This window comes from Abrus precatorius, unplaced genomic scaffold (genome assembly GCF_003935025.1).
Source record: "Abrus precatorius isolate BTA unplaced genomic scaffold, Abrus_2018 Scaffold7, whole genome shotgun sequence".
Taxonomy (NCBI): Eukaryota; Viridiplantae; Streptophyta; class Magnoliopsida; order Fabales; family Fabaceae; genus Abrus; species Abrus precatorius.
This window is the reverse complement of record NW_020874417.1, coordinates 5368184-5388943: the sequence shown is the minus strand read 5'-3', so window position 1 is coordinate 5388943 and position 20760 is coordinate 5368184. Positions and strand designations below refer to the sequence as shown.

At 28.7% G+C, this 20760-nt stretch overlaps 2 protein-coding genes across 2 annotated transcripts; both read left to right on the top strand.

Moving 5' to 3' along the window:
- The first annotated feature begins 288 nt into the window (after positions 1–288).
- Positions 289–3913, top strand: LOC113872870. The gene is made up of 3 exons (XM_027510738.1): positions 289–1140; positions 2180–2390; positions 3288–3913. The coding sequence occupies exons 1-3, from the start codon at positions 382–384 to the stop codon at positions 3803–3805; spliced, it is 1488 nt and encodes a 495-aa protein (XP_027366539.1). The 5' UTR covers positions 289–381; the 3' UTR covers positions 3806–3913.
- Positions 3914–8647: 4734 nt separating this feature from the next.
- Positions 8648–9391, top strand: LOC113870892 (dehydration-responsive element-binding protein 1B-like). Its single transcript, XM_027507419.1, has 2 exons — positions 8648–8674; positions 8762–9391. Exons 1-2 carry the CDS (start codon positions 8648–8650, stop codon positions 9389–9391), a joined length of 657 nt encoding a protein of 218 aa, XP_027363220.1.
- The last annotated feature ends 11369 nt before the right edge of the window (positions 9392–20760 follow it).

The following is a 20760-nucleotide window of genomic DNA, read 5'->3' as shown; positions in this document are numbered from 1 at the left end:
AGGCTTTGGGCTGAGACTTGAGAGACAGACAGACAGGACAGAAGAGAAGGCACCACAAACCAAAACAACAATCATCACAAGTCACCACATCGTAATACTAATAATATAATAATTACCTTAGCTGTAAATGTAAATGTCACCACAAAAACCACACTCCTACAATTTCCACCCATTTTTTCATTTTCCAATTTTCTTCTCCAAAACTAAACAAACAAAATGCAACCTTCTATATTTTATATCTTCCTTCCCATTATTTAATAATAATTTGCTCATCACCACTGCACCCTCTTGCCTCGTTATTTTAACCCATCTAGATTTGAATCACCAACTATCCTCATTCCTTCACTTCTCTCTCTCAAACTCTTCAAAATTTGGACAACAATGGCTCAAAAGCACTTGCGAGAGCTACTGAAGGAGGATCAGGAACCCTTCCTTCTAAAGAACTACATTTCAGAGAGGCGTAGCCAACTGAAAAGGCCTTCCCCAAACACAACTTTACAACTGAAGAAACAAAAGCCAAAGCCCCCAAACTTCCCCATTAACCTCTGCAAAAACGCATGCTTCACAACACCAGACATCACAAAATCCCCTCTCTTCGAATTCGCATCCCCATCAAAGAGCCCCGCCAGCACTGCAGCACTACTCCTCGAAGCCGCACTAAGGATCCAAAAACACTCAAACACAAAACCCCACAACACCACCTTCGGCCTATTCGGGTCCTTCTTCAAGAGACTAAAGAACCGAAAGAAGGAGATAGACGGTGGCAAGGTGTCGGTGAAGGATATCTTAAGGTGGGATTCTTCTAAAAAAGGTTGTTCTAAGAAGAACCACGATGATGTCGCCGAGGTGGTGGGATCCATGTGTTCTTGCAATGGAAGGCCTAGTAGTGCTCTTTGGTCGGAGAGCAACGAGGACAAATCGTTGGACTTGGAAACTTCGAGTAGTGAACACTCTGTTGAAGAGATTGGGTTTGTGAAGAAGCAGGAACAAAGCGCTCAGTGTTCTTCCTTCGATGATCACAGCTTCTTCTGTGAAGGCCCTTTTCGTTTTGTCCTCCAACAGAGCCCCTCCTACTCTTCCGGTCATCGTACGCCGGAATTTTCATCGCCGGCGGCGTCGCCGAGTCGCCACAGAACACAGGTTTGTTGTTTTCGTAAGTTGATAGCAGTAACATTTTTATTAACACGCCTCAAGCATCTAAAATTGAATAAGAATTTTTTGTTGAAAATTATTTACTGCAAATCAATGCAATAATAAATTTTGATTTCTGTAAATCAGTTTTACAATTTAATGTTAAAAATTTAACTATATAATAAATGTTAATTATTAATATTAGTTCAGAAATAAAAAACTGTAATTATAAATATTATAATGTAATTGTTAATATGATGCTTTTAATTTTTAATCTATATACTTAGAACTGTTTTACTAAAAATTACCAAATGAAATTCATAATTTTTATTTTTCATTACTTAATGAGTACACTTAAACACACTTACTAATATAATAATAATAACAATAACAATAATAATAATAGTAGCTGGTTATTAAATACTATGAGACCAGGTTCAAACTCACCAGTGTGACTCGGTACTGTATCCTGAGTTGGAGTACCGAGTTGGACTCGTGAGTTCACCGTGTTTGTCCGGTGGTGTTTTTTTGTCGGCAAATAGGATCTGGATTCTGGGTCTGCAGATTTTGCCGGAACTTTGATTGAAATGACAATTTTACCCCTTCATTCTTCCCAATTTTGTTGAAGATCCATCTAGCAGAGGGTCATGTGGGTCAATTCGATTCAATGGGTGGATTTTCTGGGTTGTATTTTTCGATCAGGTGTCTGCCATGCAAATCTTTTTCTTTTTACTGTTTTACTTCCAGGGATTATTCGGTAAATAAATTTCTCTAAAGAAGACGAATCATGTTTTCGTTTGTTCTCTTGCTATTATTCGACCCCGACATTCGATTTACTAGAAAATAGTTTCTCGTTTGTATTTCTTGTTCACATTAATTATTGTAGGGTCCCGTAGCAAGTAACCAAACTAAATACAAGTCAACAACAACCCAATTATGAGACTAGCGTTGAGTCTAAATCCATGGACATTATAAGAATGATTAAGAAATTATGTTAACTACCCAATTAGGACAATATTCTAACTACGGTGGTTGTGAATTTTCATAGGACAAAGAAAGTAATGGTGCTGATGGCGTCAACAAATTCCAATCGGGGGAAGTAGAGGAAGATAAGGAACGGTGCAGTCCAGTGTCTGTTTTAGACCCACCCTTCGAGGATGATGATTATGATGATGATGATGATGATGATGATGGGCATGAAAACGACGATATTGAAGAGGATGGTTTTGATTTGGAGTGTAGCTATGCCAATGTACAACGTATGTCACTATTTTATAAATATATATTTTTTGTTGTATGGTCGTTTTCCATCAACATACCATCGTGCACGCTTCTTCAAAGTTGATTGTTTGTTACAATATGCCCTAAAGGGGGGCTATATTGTTGATTTGATTGTGCTGATATTGAACCATGACACCTATCTTTGTGGGTTCCATTAAAAGATTACATTAGCTCATTGCCCAACAGGCATTCCGCATTGAATGTAGAATTGGCCTACTCTTTGTTTACAACTAGTCACAGGCAATATCGTTAATAAATTTCAACATGACCTACTATTTTTTTCGTGTCAGAGTATCTGTCTAAATTGTCATACTTCCATTCAATGTGTGTTGTATAAGGTTTTAGATATTTAACTCCTTTCAAGCTTCATCATGTTTCCATGGTAAGTTTTAGTTGTTGAGTATATTTATTTAGCCTGGTGAAAGTGGTTGAACTATTGCTCCATTGACAAGCTACATTTTAACACTCATTGCATGGCCTTTTTTTTTTTTACACCCCTTAGTAAAGAATTTTGTCTTCTTTTTCTCATTTTTTCATTCACATTGTTCAGCAATTTATAAAATGTGTCGGAGTGTAAAGGGGTGGTGTAAAAAGTGATGTGAAATAAAAAATTTTGTTCAATGCTTTTAAGTTTTCTATGCTTTAAATAGCTGCTAAAGCTTTAATGCATCATGTACTTATTACATGTTATCCATATTGAGTTACTTGAATACTGTGAACATGTAAGAGATATAAGAAAGCTTCTTATTACTGTACAAGAAAGGAATTGTTAAAACAATAAAATCTAATCGGTTTGCAATGTTCAAGCAACTTTGTAAAATGGATATAAAGAAGATATTTATTAAATTTTCTTTTTCTGTGTATTAATTTTTCAGGAACTAAGCAGCAGCTATTAGACAGGCTTTGTAGATTTGAGAAACTTGCAGAGTTAGATCCAGTAGAACTTGAGAAAAGAATGCTAGATCAAGAAGAGAACAAGTATGAAACATTTATTGAAGAGGAAGATTATGAAGACAATGACAGGGAAAGATCATGTGAAGAAAAGGCCCAGAGAGAGATAGTCACTGAAATCCTCTGCCAATCAAGAGTTCATGACAAATGGCAAGCCCCAGAAGAGCTTAAGGGACTTGTTTATGATCTCATTATGGAGGAAGAGAGAGAACTTAGTTCTTCACATGACAGGAACATGGTTATAAGAAGGGTTTGTAAGAGGCTGGAATTGTGGAAAGAAGTGGAGTCCAACACCATTGATATGATGATAGAAGAGGACTTTTCTAGAGAGGAAGGTAGGTGGAAGAAAAATGCTGAGCAGAGAATGGAGCTAGCTGGGGAACTTGAGGTTGCAATCTTGTGCTTTCTAGTGGAGGAACTTTCAGAGGAACTAGTTTGTTAATGCGGGCAAATTTTGAAGCAGAAGAAGAACTTAGTATGAGTGATTATCTTAATTCTTTTCATTAGAAGAGCATAGTCTAATTTGCACCTTATTCGCATAGGCTAGTTAGATATAAAGATAATCCGGGTTTGAGGGAAAATATGAGGGATATGTACATGACTCGTGTATGTAGCTGGCAATGAATGCTGTAAATACTATAAATTTTGCAGTTATTGACCCCGCGCGTTATTCTAATTCTAAGTCCTGTTTTTGTTTATGAGGATAGATGGGGAGTAATTATAAATTTTAATGCATCCAATGTTAATGTCACTCTTCCATTCGTATTTTCCTTTTCCAATCACCTTAACAGATGATAAAGAACATTATAAACTTTTAGAAATCTTGCAAAACGTCTAGTTCACCGCAGTTTAAGAATTGGATTTTTCCTCTTTAGTGCAGGTCATTGGTGAAAGAATTAATAATATTTTTTTATTAAAAATTATAGAAATGTATTAAAAATATCATCAATAAAAATATTTTATTACACCATTTTTTATGGTTGACAAAAAAAAATTACATTCTTTTTTATGTAATAAACTTTATTTAATAAAAACTTATCACTTTATTTGTTTAAAATCAATAAGAAAGATTGGTGTTAATATTTTTAAAAATTTACTTTTAATTTTTGAATTAGTATTTTGCCTTGGGAATTTAGTGGAGTGGTTCGAAACTTAAATGTATGCTTCTCTTTCTTTGAGCATGTTGGGAAATACATTTGCATATCTAGAGTTATGTTAAATAGATGCAAATATAATTATTGTGCTAACATGTTTAGTAGGCCTCGTAAAGAAAAGAACAATTTGACAACGACTAATCACTCTAATCCGCTCTGCTTTGCCCTGCTATTTTCTTTTCCAAGGTCCCTTCATCTTATTTCAACAGCAACTTACTTTGCTTTTTGCTTTTTGCTTTTTCCTTTTCTAAAGTGTGTTATTCACTGTGTATTCGTAGTTTTTATATAGCTTCTCGGTTATTCTTTCCAACTACCACTGGGATTAATCAATTCAATATCGTTTCCTAATGTCCATTTTGTTGTCACACAGTGATCAACAAAAAGGTGCACCCGTTTGAATGTTTGATCGCATTAGCGTTGAGAGCAAGCGGCAAAATGAAATCGAGAAAGATTCGATATGAAAGATTTTAGAGCCTTTAATTTTAGTTATAATATTTTATTTTTTATTTTAAAAATTAAAATTTTCACATTGTTTATATTTTCCTTTCAAAAAACTATGTGGAAAACAATACAAAATAATAAAAAATACTAACAAGTGCCCATAATTAAAAGAGGAAAAATATCATAGGTTACTAATGAACACAAATAATTATTTAATTTATTCTTGATGTAATTTTTAATAAAAAATATATTTTTAATTCCGTAACTAGTGGTTAGTATGATCTATATAATGAGATGGTTATTTTTATTATTCCTTAGAATACATTTAAGATTCAAAATAAAATAAAAATATGACATTTTTTATAGTTAAAACTAAATCCTAAATATAAAATATAAATATAACTATTTTCACAAAGGTCTTAAATTGATGAGACTTTTGGCCGAAACCGTAATGTCTTATATATAATTCCGTGTTTAGATGAAGAAAGGTGACATAAAATAAGTTTTAAATAAAATTTTAATTAAAATGCATCAATAGTTTTCCTTTTTCATTTTAATTTAATTATAAATTATTACATTAATAATATTTTTTATCATTAATAATAGTTTTCCTTTTTTTATGTCAATCTAATTTTGTCACAAACAAGACACTTTTTAAAAGTATGTTTATTTTTATTTTTGAAAGAATAAATGAATATAAATTTTTTTTTCTCAAAGTTGTATTAGAAAACATTTTCAGGTTAGAATCAATAACATATGCGGCATATGTTTTTAATTTTTAGGTCAATCATATGCTGAATATGTGAATCAGGGATCTTATCGTCTCCATGAAAATGGGCTTCATTGTCAAAACCCATTCAATTATAGATAAGAGATGTTATGAAAATCCAATTCTAGTTAATAAATGGTCACTGACCCAATAAACTGATGAGCCAGTTCAACTCTTCCAGCCCAGTATATATCGACCCAAGTCAATAGGAGCAAACTAGTCATTTTACTTTAGCATATGTTCTTATTTCTTGTTAATTAATAATTATCTAATCAAGTAAAATTTTAGTTTCTTAATTAATAATTACATCTCTTAAATTAACATTAAACATAACAACATATTTATCTGTTATTGTTATTATAAAACATAAACTATTTGTCACATTTTAAATTAAAATAACATATATGTGCAATCATAAAATTTATCATAATTTTAAGATAAATGCCAGCAAATATCCAAAAAAAAATAAAAAAATATTAATATACATCAATTTTAACATAATCATACATTATTTTTAATTAAATTTTATTAATATTATTTAACATATAATATTGATTAAAAATGTCTCAATTACAAAACAAGTATTAAATAATATTTTTAAAATACTACATAAAAAAAATTATTAATGTATTTTTCTATAATTTTAAATATATCCTAATAATATGACTACAAAACTTTTAATTGTTAAATAAGTATCAGAATTAAAGAATTATAATTCTATAAATTAAATAAGTATCTATGGTGGAGATTCTATTCCGCACGTGGGAGTGTGGGAACACGAGCCTTAGTCTGCATAGCATGAAAAGAAAGCAAAACGGCAATGGTTGAGGGTAGTGATGTGACAAAGATATATTGCTACGTAAACGTCAGATATTTCATGTGTAGTATTAAGAAATGTTCCTTCTATTATATAATTAAGAAAATTATTTAAATATAAAATTATAGTATGTCACGTAGCTAACTTAAAATGCAAATAAAATATTTCTCTTGTTTTACAATCATCAATGACGTATTCGCTTAGATTTTCAAAAAACTACTTTTCATTTTAATTCTTTATATCTAAATATAAACAAATATCATCTTAGTATTTTACAAAAACTTATATAAAAATATAAATTTTTTATAATTCAAATTTTTATACTTTTTAAAAAAATTAAAATAAATTATTTTTTATAATTATTTATGAAAATAAATAATAAAAATAGAACACATCTTATCAAATTAAAAAGACCTTAAATGTTTTAAACTTAAGGTTTAAATTGATATTTTTAAAAAATAATAATACTTATAAATACAACTATTTTAAATATTTGAAGTGAAAATTTTACTATACACGATGAGGATCTTTCTTTTATATGAAAAAAATTATCAAAATATGATATTTTAAAAAAATTACAAAAATAAAAGAATTTTTCAAAAACTTATCAGAGTTCTTTGGATATTTTAATATTTTTTATTTTTTTTCAAAAAATCTCCGTTAGCAAGTTTTGACTTTTAATATTTTTTAAATCGTTAATTAAAATTTTTAAAACTAATTTTTTTGTGCTCTATTAGAACCTATAAAAAAAACTCCAACAATTTTTAATCTCATATTTTCCTAACTTTTTCAAAAGCACTATATTTTTGTGTATATATATATATATATATATATATATTTCAATTTCCATATATAAAAAATTAAACCTCTATTCTATTTGATTATAGTATAATTATATTCAATATATTTAACAGACAAAAAAAGAATATATAACATTTTTGTCATTAATTTTTTTAATATTTTTAAATTATAAATATAATACATGTTTTAGTTATTTTACGTCATTCTTTTACTATTTTTAGCTTTTTTTCACTTTAATTATTTTGTTATTTTACAAAATAAATTAATGTTTAATAGTTAACATTTATTTAATAAAAATAATATATTAACAACATAATAAAATTTAAATAGTATTTTTATAAAATTTAAAACAATAACTATTTTCTTAAATTTTATGCAAAAGTAAAACGTCAAAAAAGATAAAGAAATCATCTTTTAAGAATTAAAGCATTCACTATGTGTTTTAATATAAGAACCAGGATTTTGTTAATAATTTTGAACTTGTTCTTTATTATTAAAAAGTTAATTTGTATAATTTTTAATATAAAAATTAAATTATGGTAAAAAGATTTCTTAAATTAATTAATGCAGATATTTTAATTGTATTTATAATTTAAAATTAATTTTATTACGCAACTTTAAAACTAATAAACGGTTTATTTAAATTTAATCTATCCACGTGTGCGAGTCCTTCGTGTCAGTGTGGACCCCAAACTTTCCGTCTCTTTTTAACTCCACACATGTAGCTGCAAATTCTAGTCTCATTTTGTCAACCATTACTCATCACGGTAATCCCTTTCGTCACCCATGACTCATCAAAGCTTTTATTTTATTTCAGTTTTTTTAACGTGAATTTAAAGATGCATATTAAAAATTAATAATATATATAATTATTAACTAATATAAAATTTATATAATTTTTTATTATTAACAGTGTATTAATATTAAACTATTATTATATATTAAATTTATAAAAAATAATAACAATGACAGCAAACCTACCCATAATCAATAATTAATCCTTAATCACTCTATTAACAATAAAAAAGGAATAATAATTAATTAAATATCATAACAACCAACAGTGGCACATAATGTGAAACGATTTTTTATTTCCTTATATGGAACACTTTACTTTTGGCTATAATAATAACTTGAAAAAAGTGTTTGCAATTATTTATTTAGTTTTCCGCAACGTGACATTGTGAACAACCAATTAAACTTCACACTGAGACACGTGCAGCATAAAATATTGTGGTTCAAACATTTTAAGCACGCTTCTCACACGATCCTGGTGGTGGAATAAGTCACTGTAGTTCTGTCATGTTCTCTGCCAACCGCGCCACACAAGTCCTGTCACATTCTCCACTATTTCCCCCACACAAGATCAATCAATAACAACCATTTCTATTTTCATCTTTATTATTATCACTGCAGTGTAAACTTATAAAAGCGTTTACATTGTCCAAGTCAATTAACTTGATACAGAAGATGCAAAAACGAAGGGCTGGGAGGAGGAAGTTCCACGAGACGCGTCACCCAGTTTACAAAGGAGTGAGGCAGAGGAACGGGAAGTGGGTGTGTGAGCTACGACAGCCCAATAACAAAAAGACACGTGTCTGGCTGGGAACCTTTGAGCACCCCGACATGGCAGCTATAGCGTACGATGTTGCTGCCTTGGCTTTCAAGGGTGATGCTGCTTCCTTAAATTTCCCACACGCAGCTACCTCGTTGCCGCGTCTTAATTCCGGAACTTCTTCCATCAGAGCCATTCAGTTTGCGGCAATGAAAGCAGCTGAAAGGCACTTCTGTTCCCAGATTCAAAGAGATAATAATCAAAATAATAATGATGATTTGGAGTTGTCCATAGAGGTGGGTTTAGAGGAAGATTCTAGAAGCTTCTTCTGGGATGAAGAGGAAGTGTTTAACATGCCAGGTTTGATGAATAGCTTGGCAGAAGCATTGATTATCACACCGCCGGCGTTGCAGACAGGGTTCAATTGGGTTGGTGCGGAAACTACCATTGACTTGACACTATGGGAAACGGATCATTTTGGTGAACCCTAAACAAACACATGTATTCACACACACAATCTCTACAAATCATGAAGGAACTTGCAATTTGGTTGCAAAATATATAGATGAAGACCATCAATACTAATGATAAATTTAGAAATTAAAAACATATTGCTGTATATAGTTGTGTGTTGTGATCATTATATTCTGTGATTATGATAATAGTTGTGTGATTTCAATTTTTTTTTACGCCTGACCCAAAAATTTGCATAATTAATTTGGAGTGATAGGCACTTATGAAACACATCATCAGATATATTATCAGCTAGTACTGGACCAGTGATTGTCTCGATGGATTAACTCGACTGACACTGCTGGCTCTTGCAATTGCTTCGAAGAACTTAGCCTATCAATACTTCAGACCAAAATTCTACGAGAGGATGAAGAGGAAGCGAAAGGAAAAGAGCAGAAACTTTTTTTTATCGAAATATTTAAAGAACTTGATGAGAAAATACTCACTTTAATCATTGAAAATGTGAGAGCCGGTTAATTTAATCTCTAACTTCTTAAAAAGACATAAATCTATCATTCTTTGTCCTTGCTGTCAAATGTTAATTACTGACAAAAAGATGATATGACGCTTTAAATGACGCATAAAAGTCCATGTTAGGTTCCAAAGCAACAATGTTTTGATGTGTGCTGGTTAAGTGACTCAATTTGATCCCTTCCAAGAATCCTAGATGCAATCCGTCTACCTTCTTCTTCATCCACCTCCCTTTCCCTCCTTTTATCTTCTTTTTGTTCGACTTTCATATTTTTACCGTCGATTAAATGTTATTATTCTTCCAGCCCCATCTCCCTTGCCTTATCCAAAAATGTCTAGTTGTGGAAAGTTGCCCTAGATGCACTCAATCAACAACATTGAATGAACGTACAAGTTATTTTCAAAAACTAGCGACGTTCATCTTAGGTGAGGCTAATGCTTGGTTTGCTATTAAGGTTTAAAGACTATTGTGAATTAAAAATACTGGCCAATTCCAGTAGACTTTTCTATGGATGCTCTAACTACAAGGTATGCCGTGTGAAATTAATGTTTCCATTGTGGTATGTCTTGCATTTCCCTTCCACTGATTTTTTTTTCGGCGTTAATTTGGAGATGAGTAATTAATATACGTATACTTTTTTTGTTGACAATACTAGAAACGATAGTATGCCATCTGTTGAAGGCAATTTTGATTTGGAAAATGTATCAAGTGATAATATTGATCGGATAATGCACGTGGATCGAAAGATTGGAAGCTTAGAAGTCGAAATTTTAGAAATAAATTAAAATGTTGTGCAATACGATATCGTGTCATGATAACAATTTTTATCATGCATGGTTTTGTTAGTTTGTGTGAGAATTTGGTTGGATAAGTTTATGTAGTTACATGACCAATGACCTAACTTTAATTATGTACTAATCATCTGATGAAATAATGAATACATTAAATTACTTTTGTTCATTTATTACTTTTGCTCATGTATTTTAGATTTTATAATATACTAATATGTTACGTACACGAATGCATCTAAAAACAATTAAGTTATAAAAATAAAAGTTAAAATATAAACAATATCATCTCATAGTGATTGGCAAGTAATAGGACTAGTTATTTATTGATTTAGACACATTAAAAGTTTATAATTTTTTATTTGTTCAAAATTAAAGATCACAAAATTTTTGTGAGTCTAAAGAGTCTAAAAGAAGCATTTTGATGGGGTATAACTGGTAAAGTCATAACCCTTACATCTGATTAAAAAAGAAACAGAAAATAAGCAACAAAGAGAACTCAACTATCTTCATTGATTTCTCCTTTACCACTGGTAAAGTCCCTAAGCCAAGGTAGGTATAAACATCATAACATTTTCAAGTTTTGTTTTTTAACATGAAGATCATTTGATTGGTATCCATTGGGTCCATGTATGACATAAGAGATTACAGGTATGAAGTTTGGGCCTTACACCCATCTTCTCTTTTTTCTATTAATGATTTTGTAAATGTAGATTGTGAAGCTGCAAGTTATGAAGGGATTTGGAAGTTGATTGTGAACGGCAAATGTTGAGCAACTACATTAATTGCACCCTCCACTACTTCAGTTCTATCTAGTACATTGCCTTAGATGGGGTACGTCTCATGTTGTTTACTTCGCAAAGTGTGTGGACCGGTTGGTCCCGCAAGATCTTTAAAAGCTTTTCTTTCGTCCAATACTCAATCTAGTGAGTGGTGGTTCAGACTTAAAGGAAGGTGGCAAGGAGTGAGGAGTGAGGAGTGAGGAGAAGGGAAGAAAGAAGACGATTGTGTGGTCGGAAATATATGTTGGAGCCAAAGAGTGTTAAACTTTAGAAGTATCATGTAAAATATATACAGTTTAATCGGTTGATTTCAAATTATATTTTTAATATCTGTATTTTTGTGATATTTAAATTTCAGTCTTTTTAATAATTTTTTAAGCTCTCCAAATTTTAAATTTTAATATATTTAGTTTTAATAATGATGTGACTAGTTAAAATATTGTTATGAGTTAATTTTTGTGTATATAATAAATATTGTAGGGTAACAATGATGAAGGAGATTAAAAAAATGAATTAAAAATTAAATATTGATATTATTTTTTTCGTTAAATTAAGAAAAAAAATACTAAATTAGTTTTTTTAAGATCTTTTTAAATATGAATTTGATCCTTGTATTTGAAAAAAAAAAAAAAACTTTTAACATATCTTATTTTTTTTCTTTGATTTGGGCTCTTATATTTTTGTAAATTTTTAGTATGGTTCTTCTCACTAACATTATTTAATAAAAAAATTAATATGTGGTAGATTCTTAGTTGACCATATCAAACAGATGAAAACAAATAAATAAAATAAAATTGTACAAATGTAAGAATAACAAAAAATAAAAATAAAAATCAATGAGACTGAAATAGTTAAGCTTATGTTAAAGATATTAAAATCAAAATCTAGTAAATATTAAAATTATATATTTAAACCTGATATTGAATAATATACTAGTGATTTTATTGTAAATATATTTTTAATTCTTACATTTTGTTAAATTCTAACTTTAAGTACTCTAATTTTTGTTTTTAATTTGTTTTTAATATTTCTAAATTCATAACTTTTGGATCATAATGATGGCACAACTTCACAAAAAATTTACATATACTAACTTTTTAGTTAGTACCCTGTCCTTAGAGATCAAAAGTATTATTTTTAAAAAAAATATATAGAAACTAAAATAAAAAAGGACTAAAATTAAATTATGATTCCTAAAATAATTTGTAATAAGATATTTTAGTTCCTGAAATTTAGACATCTACCAATTTATCCCTTGAAATTTTGAAAAAAAGAATAGTCTCTAAAATTATAAAAATAAATATTTTTAGTCTTAAAATTATAAGCATCATTCGATTTACAGCTTAAAATTATGAAATAAAAATGTTATTTTCTAGAGTGTTAATCCTTTAACTAGTTTTGATTAAATTTTTTTTAATAATGTGTTAGAATGCGATAAATTAAGTATTAATAGAATAGTTACATGACCACTTATGTTATTAAATAGTTATATATATATATATATATATATATATATATATAAGAGTAAATAGAATGATGTTTATAATTTTAAAAATTAAATTAAATAGTATCTATAATTTCATGTGTTAAAATGAATTATATCTCTTAATCATAGAAGTTTTTTTAAAATAATTTTAGAGACCGATAAATATCTATAATTTAAAATGCTAAAATGATGTATTAATTTGTATGAATGTGTGTTTTTATATTTGATGTAGCCAAAATATCTTTTTAGTATAAGAATAAAAGTGATAAATTTATGTCATACATTTATTATTTTTTAATAATTTAAGCTGAACTCTTAATATATTTATTTATCTATGTATCGTGACACTGAAAATCTCGGTCAAGGCTTATGCTTGGTCAGCAAAGCTTAGAAAACTTCAACTAATCATATCACAGGCCTCCCTTCCTAGGATTTAGTTTAAAAAATTGAGAATTATAAGGACTCAGTAAAAATATTAAATTCTGCAAATATATAGTAGTAAAATCCAGCAAACAAATTTAAAAATAGAATGTTGAATAATTAAAAGTTTCGACCATTAATGTTAAAATACTCACCCTTCAATTATTTGATTGCTGAAGTCTAAACTTCTATTTACTATTTAAAAGTAAATATATCTTTATTCATTTTAAATTTTACATTACTATATAAACGGAAGACATTAACAAGAAAGAGTGATGCACAAGGATCTACTTCCTCTAATGTAAGCAAGAATGAAAAATAAGAAAATAAAAATATATAATACAAAATTAATTATATTTATAAAGTACGTTTTGGTAAAATCAACAATACATATACTCTTTAATAACATTTTTTTTTTATGTTAAGGGAATCAAATCCAATGCCCAATGGCAGACCCGTTCAACCCGTCCTTGCCGCACTGCTGAAGCAATGAATATTCAAGAACAGTGCCTTACCTGTTACTTAACTTGATTGAATAATTAATTAAACTTTTGAAAGCAACTAATTAATTAGTTAATTAACTTTGATAGTTTGATTTGCGAGGAATCTTGGTAACTAATTTCGTCCTTATTTTTCAACATTTTAAAGTTATTAATAAAATGTACAAGAAAAAGTTATTAAATTACGCGGTTCACTCCTTAGACCAACATTAAATTCACCTAATGATAAACAACATATATAAAAAATGTGTGATTGATTCTTATACCCAACCTCTAAACATTAATATATGGGCATGGCGCAGCACACAATGTCGGAGGAAGCGCAAAAACGAGTCCTTTAGCCAAGACATCCACCATATACACAAGACAGAAAGAGAAGGAAAAAGAAAAGTAAAGTGATGCGGACCAAAATCCTCAAACTTCTATCTGAATATTGGCATTTTTGCTCTTCCTTCCATTTTTTGCGTTCGATTTCGTTGAACGTTGTTGCGTGTTTGTGACATCGTTTGACGCTCAGCCTATACATTGGAACGAAGAGCAGAGATGCCAAGGTTTAGATAGCTATATTTGTCATCATATATCACATGAGACCGTGAAGCTTCAAGTTCTCTTCTGCCAAGGCTCCAACGGATTTCTCTAACCACGAAGCCATCTTTGATCTTCTGTGTTCTATTGTTCTCTATATGTTCTATGGACGTGATGATTCAAAATTCCTACCCGTGTTCTATTCTCTGGTTTGTTCCCATTCATGATTGAATTATTGAAGGCATGCTTAGGAAAATCAAAAGGTCATGTTAATTACTAGTCTCATAAAATACTAGTTAAGAAATTTAAAATTATTATTAATATTTGTTTTTATTTTATTTTAACATTTTTATTATTTACTTTTTAATTAGTGTCCATAACAAGGCTTAAAATAGGTAGCGTGCAGAATAGTTTATATCTTATTGGTTTAAAAATATAGATAGAATGAAAATTGGAAATTGATATTTGTGTATTTTTAGACAAACTTTTAATTATTTTTTAAATTTTTTTTAAGAATATATTTTAGAGAGGTATATATATAAAAAAAACATTAAAAATAAAAAATAAATATAATTATATATGATACTACATAACATATTTTAAAATTAAAGACATGTTTTTTCAATATTAATTTTTTTTATATCTTTATTCATTGTGATAGTTATGTTAACATGACTTGAACCATTATTCATTAAAAAAATACATTAATTTATTTATTATATAAAATAATAATTTAACTATTTAATATTGCCTGTATTTTTAAAATAAATGTAAATTTATGAAATATAATTTCTTTTCATTAGTATTAATAATTTTTTAATAATATTTGTTTTGAGATATAGGATAAATACTCTCTGTGCCATATAGGACATTATTCGGTCATTGCCATAAAAAAGGATTTGAATGCTCTTTCAACCTCACCCTTGGACAAAAGGTATTAATATATCCCTTTAACTTTACTTTTGGATAAGGAGTACCAATACCCTTTCGAGCTTACCATTGGATGAGGGGTACTAACACCCCTACGGTCATATCAAAATAAATTAACAAGTTAAAGTAAATAATTAATAAAAAAATGTTAATTACCTAAGCAATTAGAAGAATAATTTAGAGCTGACTCGCCAAAACTCATTAGCTCAATATAATGCTTATAAAAAGAAAGTAAAAAGAACAGGTAAAAGGATTAACTTCATAATATTTAATAATATTTATTGATTTATATCAAATACTTACTTGACTGTTAGAGTGCCATTGTAAGTACCCTCTCATTACGTACAAAGAAAATATTCTACAAGAATATGATAGTAGAAGATAAAGACAAGAGTTGCAGTGAACGAATGTATTTTTATAGAAACACTCTCTTAACTTTAGCTTTTTATTTATAAAATTTAAATTTGTATGATGTCTAAATATGGTATCAATACCACAATAAATTACGAGTTTTTTTTTTTTTTTTTTAAGTTTTCCTTAAACTTTCTTTAATAATATATATTTTATTTATAAAAAATAAAAATTAGTATCAATTAGATTTTAGGTGATTATAACCAAGTCATGATTAAAATCATACGCTGTGTTCGTCTCAACTTAAACTAAGCCACCATTTTTCGGGTCAAGTATAATATGCACGTGATCTTTTTTGGCCTGCCACGTGGTTTCAAAATTTTGCAAATATATCGGGCTTCAAACAGTTTATGGGTCAATGAGGAAGCTCAAAAAAGTTCATATCTTTTTGGGTCCATATGCTTACTTGTAATTATAGTGGGAGAAGGTTCACTTGGGTCCATCTTGGTTTTGTTTTTGTACTTTTTCAAATTTCCGAGAAAAAAAGGAGCTCCCTTGTCAACCAGCCCAATCGTGTCTTTAGTAGAAATTATTCATCCCTTTCATCCTATACTTCAAGGATCCTCAATCCAAAATGACTAATGTGACACAAAAAAATCATATTATACAAAATATTTCATGAAAAATATAATTATAAAGGCTGTACAACATAGAAAATCTATTAAGGATTAGTTTCACAATTGTTTCTCTCTGTTTTTTCATAGTCCTAAATTCATTAGTAGATAAATTCCCTGCTTTTTTTTTTCTGACATTGGATCGTTAAATTAGTGAGTAGATATCATATTGCAAGTACTTCAAGGAGAGCTAGCTCTGCTTCTTTACTTCAGGATCCTCTATCCAAAATGATTAATGTGATAAGAAAACTAAATGAAAAAAAAAATGGCATTATACAAACTATTGTATAAAAAAATATAATTCTAAATTTTATAGAACTCAAAGGTATTAAGGTTTAATTTGCACAGTTGTTTCTCTCTTTATTTATTTTTTTATTCTCTAGTACACTTGGTTGGCTCCCTTCGGATTCACCATTCCGGTGGGCCATTTCTTGAAAAAAAAAAATTCCCTACAAAGAACTCTAGAATAGTTCGAGAATTTTGTTAATAATTGAAGGGCGATAATTAATTTTAAATATTTTTTATGTAATAATTTTTAAATAAAATTTATTATTTTAAATTACTTAAATCAATCTTAAAAAGTGAGATAAATATTTATGATGAAATAATCGGAAGAAGGAAAAGTGGGAGTCTGGTATGATTGAGTTATTTTCTTGACAGCAATAAGAAGAAAATGATTTAGGATAGACATCTCCCGAAACTAGGGGCTATTTAATCAGAAGAAACGAGTTTACTGTAGCAAATATTTTAGCACTAAATAATTAAGTGGTTTTGGTGTTATGAGACAGTTGTAAAATGGGTTGTACAAATCTAAGAAAAGAAACTTGTCATTCGCAGCCATGAATGGAAAAGCACACATAATCATAACCATAGTCAATAATTGAAGGGCGACAATTAACCTTTCGTTGGTGCTTAAACCATTGCTTATTACCTAATAATCACATCTTTTGACTGCGACAATTACTTTCCATTTTCCGCTGTTTATTCTACAGAGAAGATGAGATAACATACAACAAAAGATATTCTCAAGGTTTTAAGTTGATGCACTAACTCCATTTCCAATATTGATCCAAATTAATGATGACCTTTACTTGGTTACTGGGTTGACATAAGGATTTTAAGTAAAAATTATATCATGACTTTTTAGTATAAATATGTTTAGTATAAATATGCCGTTTTATTCTCCTATTATCTTTCTTCTCCGAGTCCTGATGTCTGATGCTTCACTTCTAAACTCATATTTCCATTTTTTCAGTCTTCCAATTTTGTTAAGTAAAATCGTGTGGAGAGAAAAAAAAGTCAACTATATAACTTTTAGAATTTATCCTGTGACTTTAACTAAATTCTAGTCTTAACCAATTATATATATATATATATATATATATATATATATATATAAACAATAAATAATTTATAGTCTTTCATGTGGTAAGAAAGTTTTTCTAATCCCGTTTGTCCAATAATTCATTAAAAATTATTGACTTGTGTACTTTATAATTTTTAATTTTTATCTGTTATTTTTAAAAATATTTTTTTAAAATTCAAAACTTTTAATCCTTCTAATATTACTGCATAATCTCATAAAAAATTGATAATAACTTCTTTAATAGTCATATTACCGTTTAATAGTTATTAATATAAAAAATAACGAATTGAAAAAATTGAAAACCAAAACAAAAAATATATTAACACTAAAATTAGAATTTTACAAAAATATATATTTAAAAACATATTTAATTCTAATGATTAATAAATAAATATAAACAATACTAATTATTTAGGACCATCTTAAACGAAAACTCTAATGATTTAGTACAAGTACCAACACAGACCGCGATGCATGATTTGTAATTCATGCAATGCGTTATTCGTATTAGCACATGTTAAAAAATGTTTTGTTGTGTATGAAAATTAAGTACTGTTTTAAAAATTATAGAAAACAAACAGTTATTTTTTTTAAAAATTAATCAAACATAATTATTTAAATTTTTAAAAAGTACACTGGTTGAATATTATTTAAATTATAATATAATCATATATTAATAAACAAAATATTACATTTATTCAATATTAAATAAATTATCATTTGTTCTACTTATTTTTTAAAGAAACAATATAATCTTGTATTTTTTTTATTGTTATCATTGATAGAGTGTTCTTAGTGGGAGTGGGCAGAAATAATATGTCTGCACATAACTGATAAGATTGAACCATACAAAAAGTAATAAAAAGAAGTTATATCTATAATAATTTTAGGAAGGTTATTCGATAAAATTCGGCGAATGAAAATACAAAAAAATGAAATTGTTAATACCCAAATTCAATCGAGAAGAGACATTTTTTTGTTAGCTGTCTTTATGTGCATTCTATTATTCATAGAATTGACGTGATAATCATATAATTAAGTGATTTAGAATTGATGTGAACCGTTCCCATCATGTGTTACTTGTAATTCAACGCAACTCTAATATATTTGTATTGGCACATGTTTGAAAATTGCTTTAAAATAAACACTTTTTCTAAAATATAGAAAATAAGCAGTTATTTTTAAATCAAAATTAGTCAAACTCATAATTATTTAATTTTTAAAAAATTAGAATAGTTGATATATTATTTGAATTATTATAAATATCAATAAACAAAAAATTACAATTTTATTGATCAGTTATTCTACTTATTTTTTAAAAATAATATAATTCTTTATTTTCTATTGCTATCATTATCTGAGTTGTTTTAGAACCAATTAATGGATCATGTATATAGCTATAGCCTATACGAATAGCCTTAATTTATATTATAATATTACTTGTTATTTTTGTTTCTTTCCTTGGTTGTGGTTTCCTATAACATTTGACTATTTCTTTTTACGGAACAACACCACAATTTCTTTCATGTAGGGCAAAAATAAGGGGCCAAAAAAGAGAGAGAGCAAAGTAATAATTAACTGATATAAATTATTTAAAATTGACGTGAGCCTTTCAAAATCAGTATTAGAAGCCACTGTTGATGAAGGTAGAATATTTTGTGAACAATAAAAATAGAAAAGCAAAAAATTGTCTAATTTGATATCTTAGAGAATGTATATATAAGAAAATTAAAAAATAGAAATAATCATACATAATATTACTTGTGGTATCAATTTATTTATAATCGAATAATGAAATTGCCGTTGAAATCAGCATACAGTGTCTACTATCTAGTAACAACCTTTAATTTTGCAGGATTTGCGAGATCCGCTAAAAAAATCATGCGCAGGCATATGGTCAAAGGTTATATTAATGCCATTTTTACAGTCATGCATGACATGGGAGACAAATATCTATCAAGGGAAGGTGAAGTGTCAATTAACAGTTTTTGTTCAGCAAAATTTTAGAAAGATATGAAAATTTGTAAAATTCAAAAATTTTTAAAAACTCAATGAAAGTTCAAACTTGACCTCTCAAGTACGAGATCCTATCTTATTTCACTTGATCAATCCTTTGAAAGTGTCAATTAACAGTTTCATTCTATTTTATATGATCAATGGTACAAAGAAATTCTTGTGTCTGTAGTTGAGTTTTTAAGAATCACAATCAATATCTGTTTTCCACTGTTGGAATGCCATGTGTAAGACATCCAACTTCTTGAGAGTGACCAGTTAACAAGGGTATAAGGTGGACCACAAACTTCATCTCTGCATATTCGTTTATAGCCCTCCCACAAAATTCTTGTAATATCAAGAAAAGAAAAAAAAGTAGGTCGGAACATAATTAGGAGGAAACCAAGCACCCATACATTCAACAAAGTAATAATAAAGTTGGCCACTTGCACCCCCTCCCCCCTCCTAATTTCTCTGTCCAAATTTATAACATGGTTTTTTAGGTAATTTTAATTTCATGCTCTAGAACCAAAGCCCTGAGGAGAATGAAGAACGCTTCATCAGAACGAATTCGACGACATATACTAGAACATTAGGGCAAAACTTTAATATATACACTGATTTTTTACGTGAGATATAGAACTTGGGTTGGCATCTATATCTGATTTTAATTAAGCGAGTTGTTAAACAGCTTTCGATTCCAGGATTTAAGAGTTTTAAAGATTGAATAAAGAGCGCGAGCCTGCAAAGCTACAAACTCAAGAAAATAATACCACATATATCCAGAAAGATTATTTAACACATGACACGAAAAATAAACTACAAAATTCAAGGTGCAACCTAGCAGCAAACTTCCTCAACGTAGAAAGTGCTGTAGCTATACACGGGAAATCAAACTAGAACCAAAAGGCAAGACACTTAACATACATTACATTAATTTCGTCACTGCCAAGCAAAAGCCTTGATGTGAGAGTTCGCCCATAATATATATTACAGAACACCTTTTCTTTTCTTTTTTCATTTTATTTATTATACTTCAAGCATATTAATTATTCATGCAA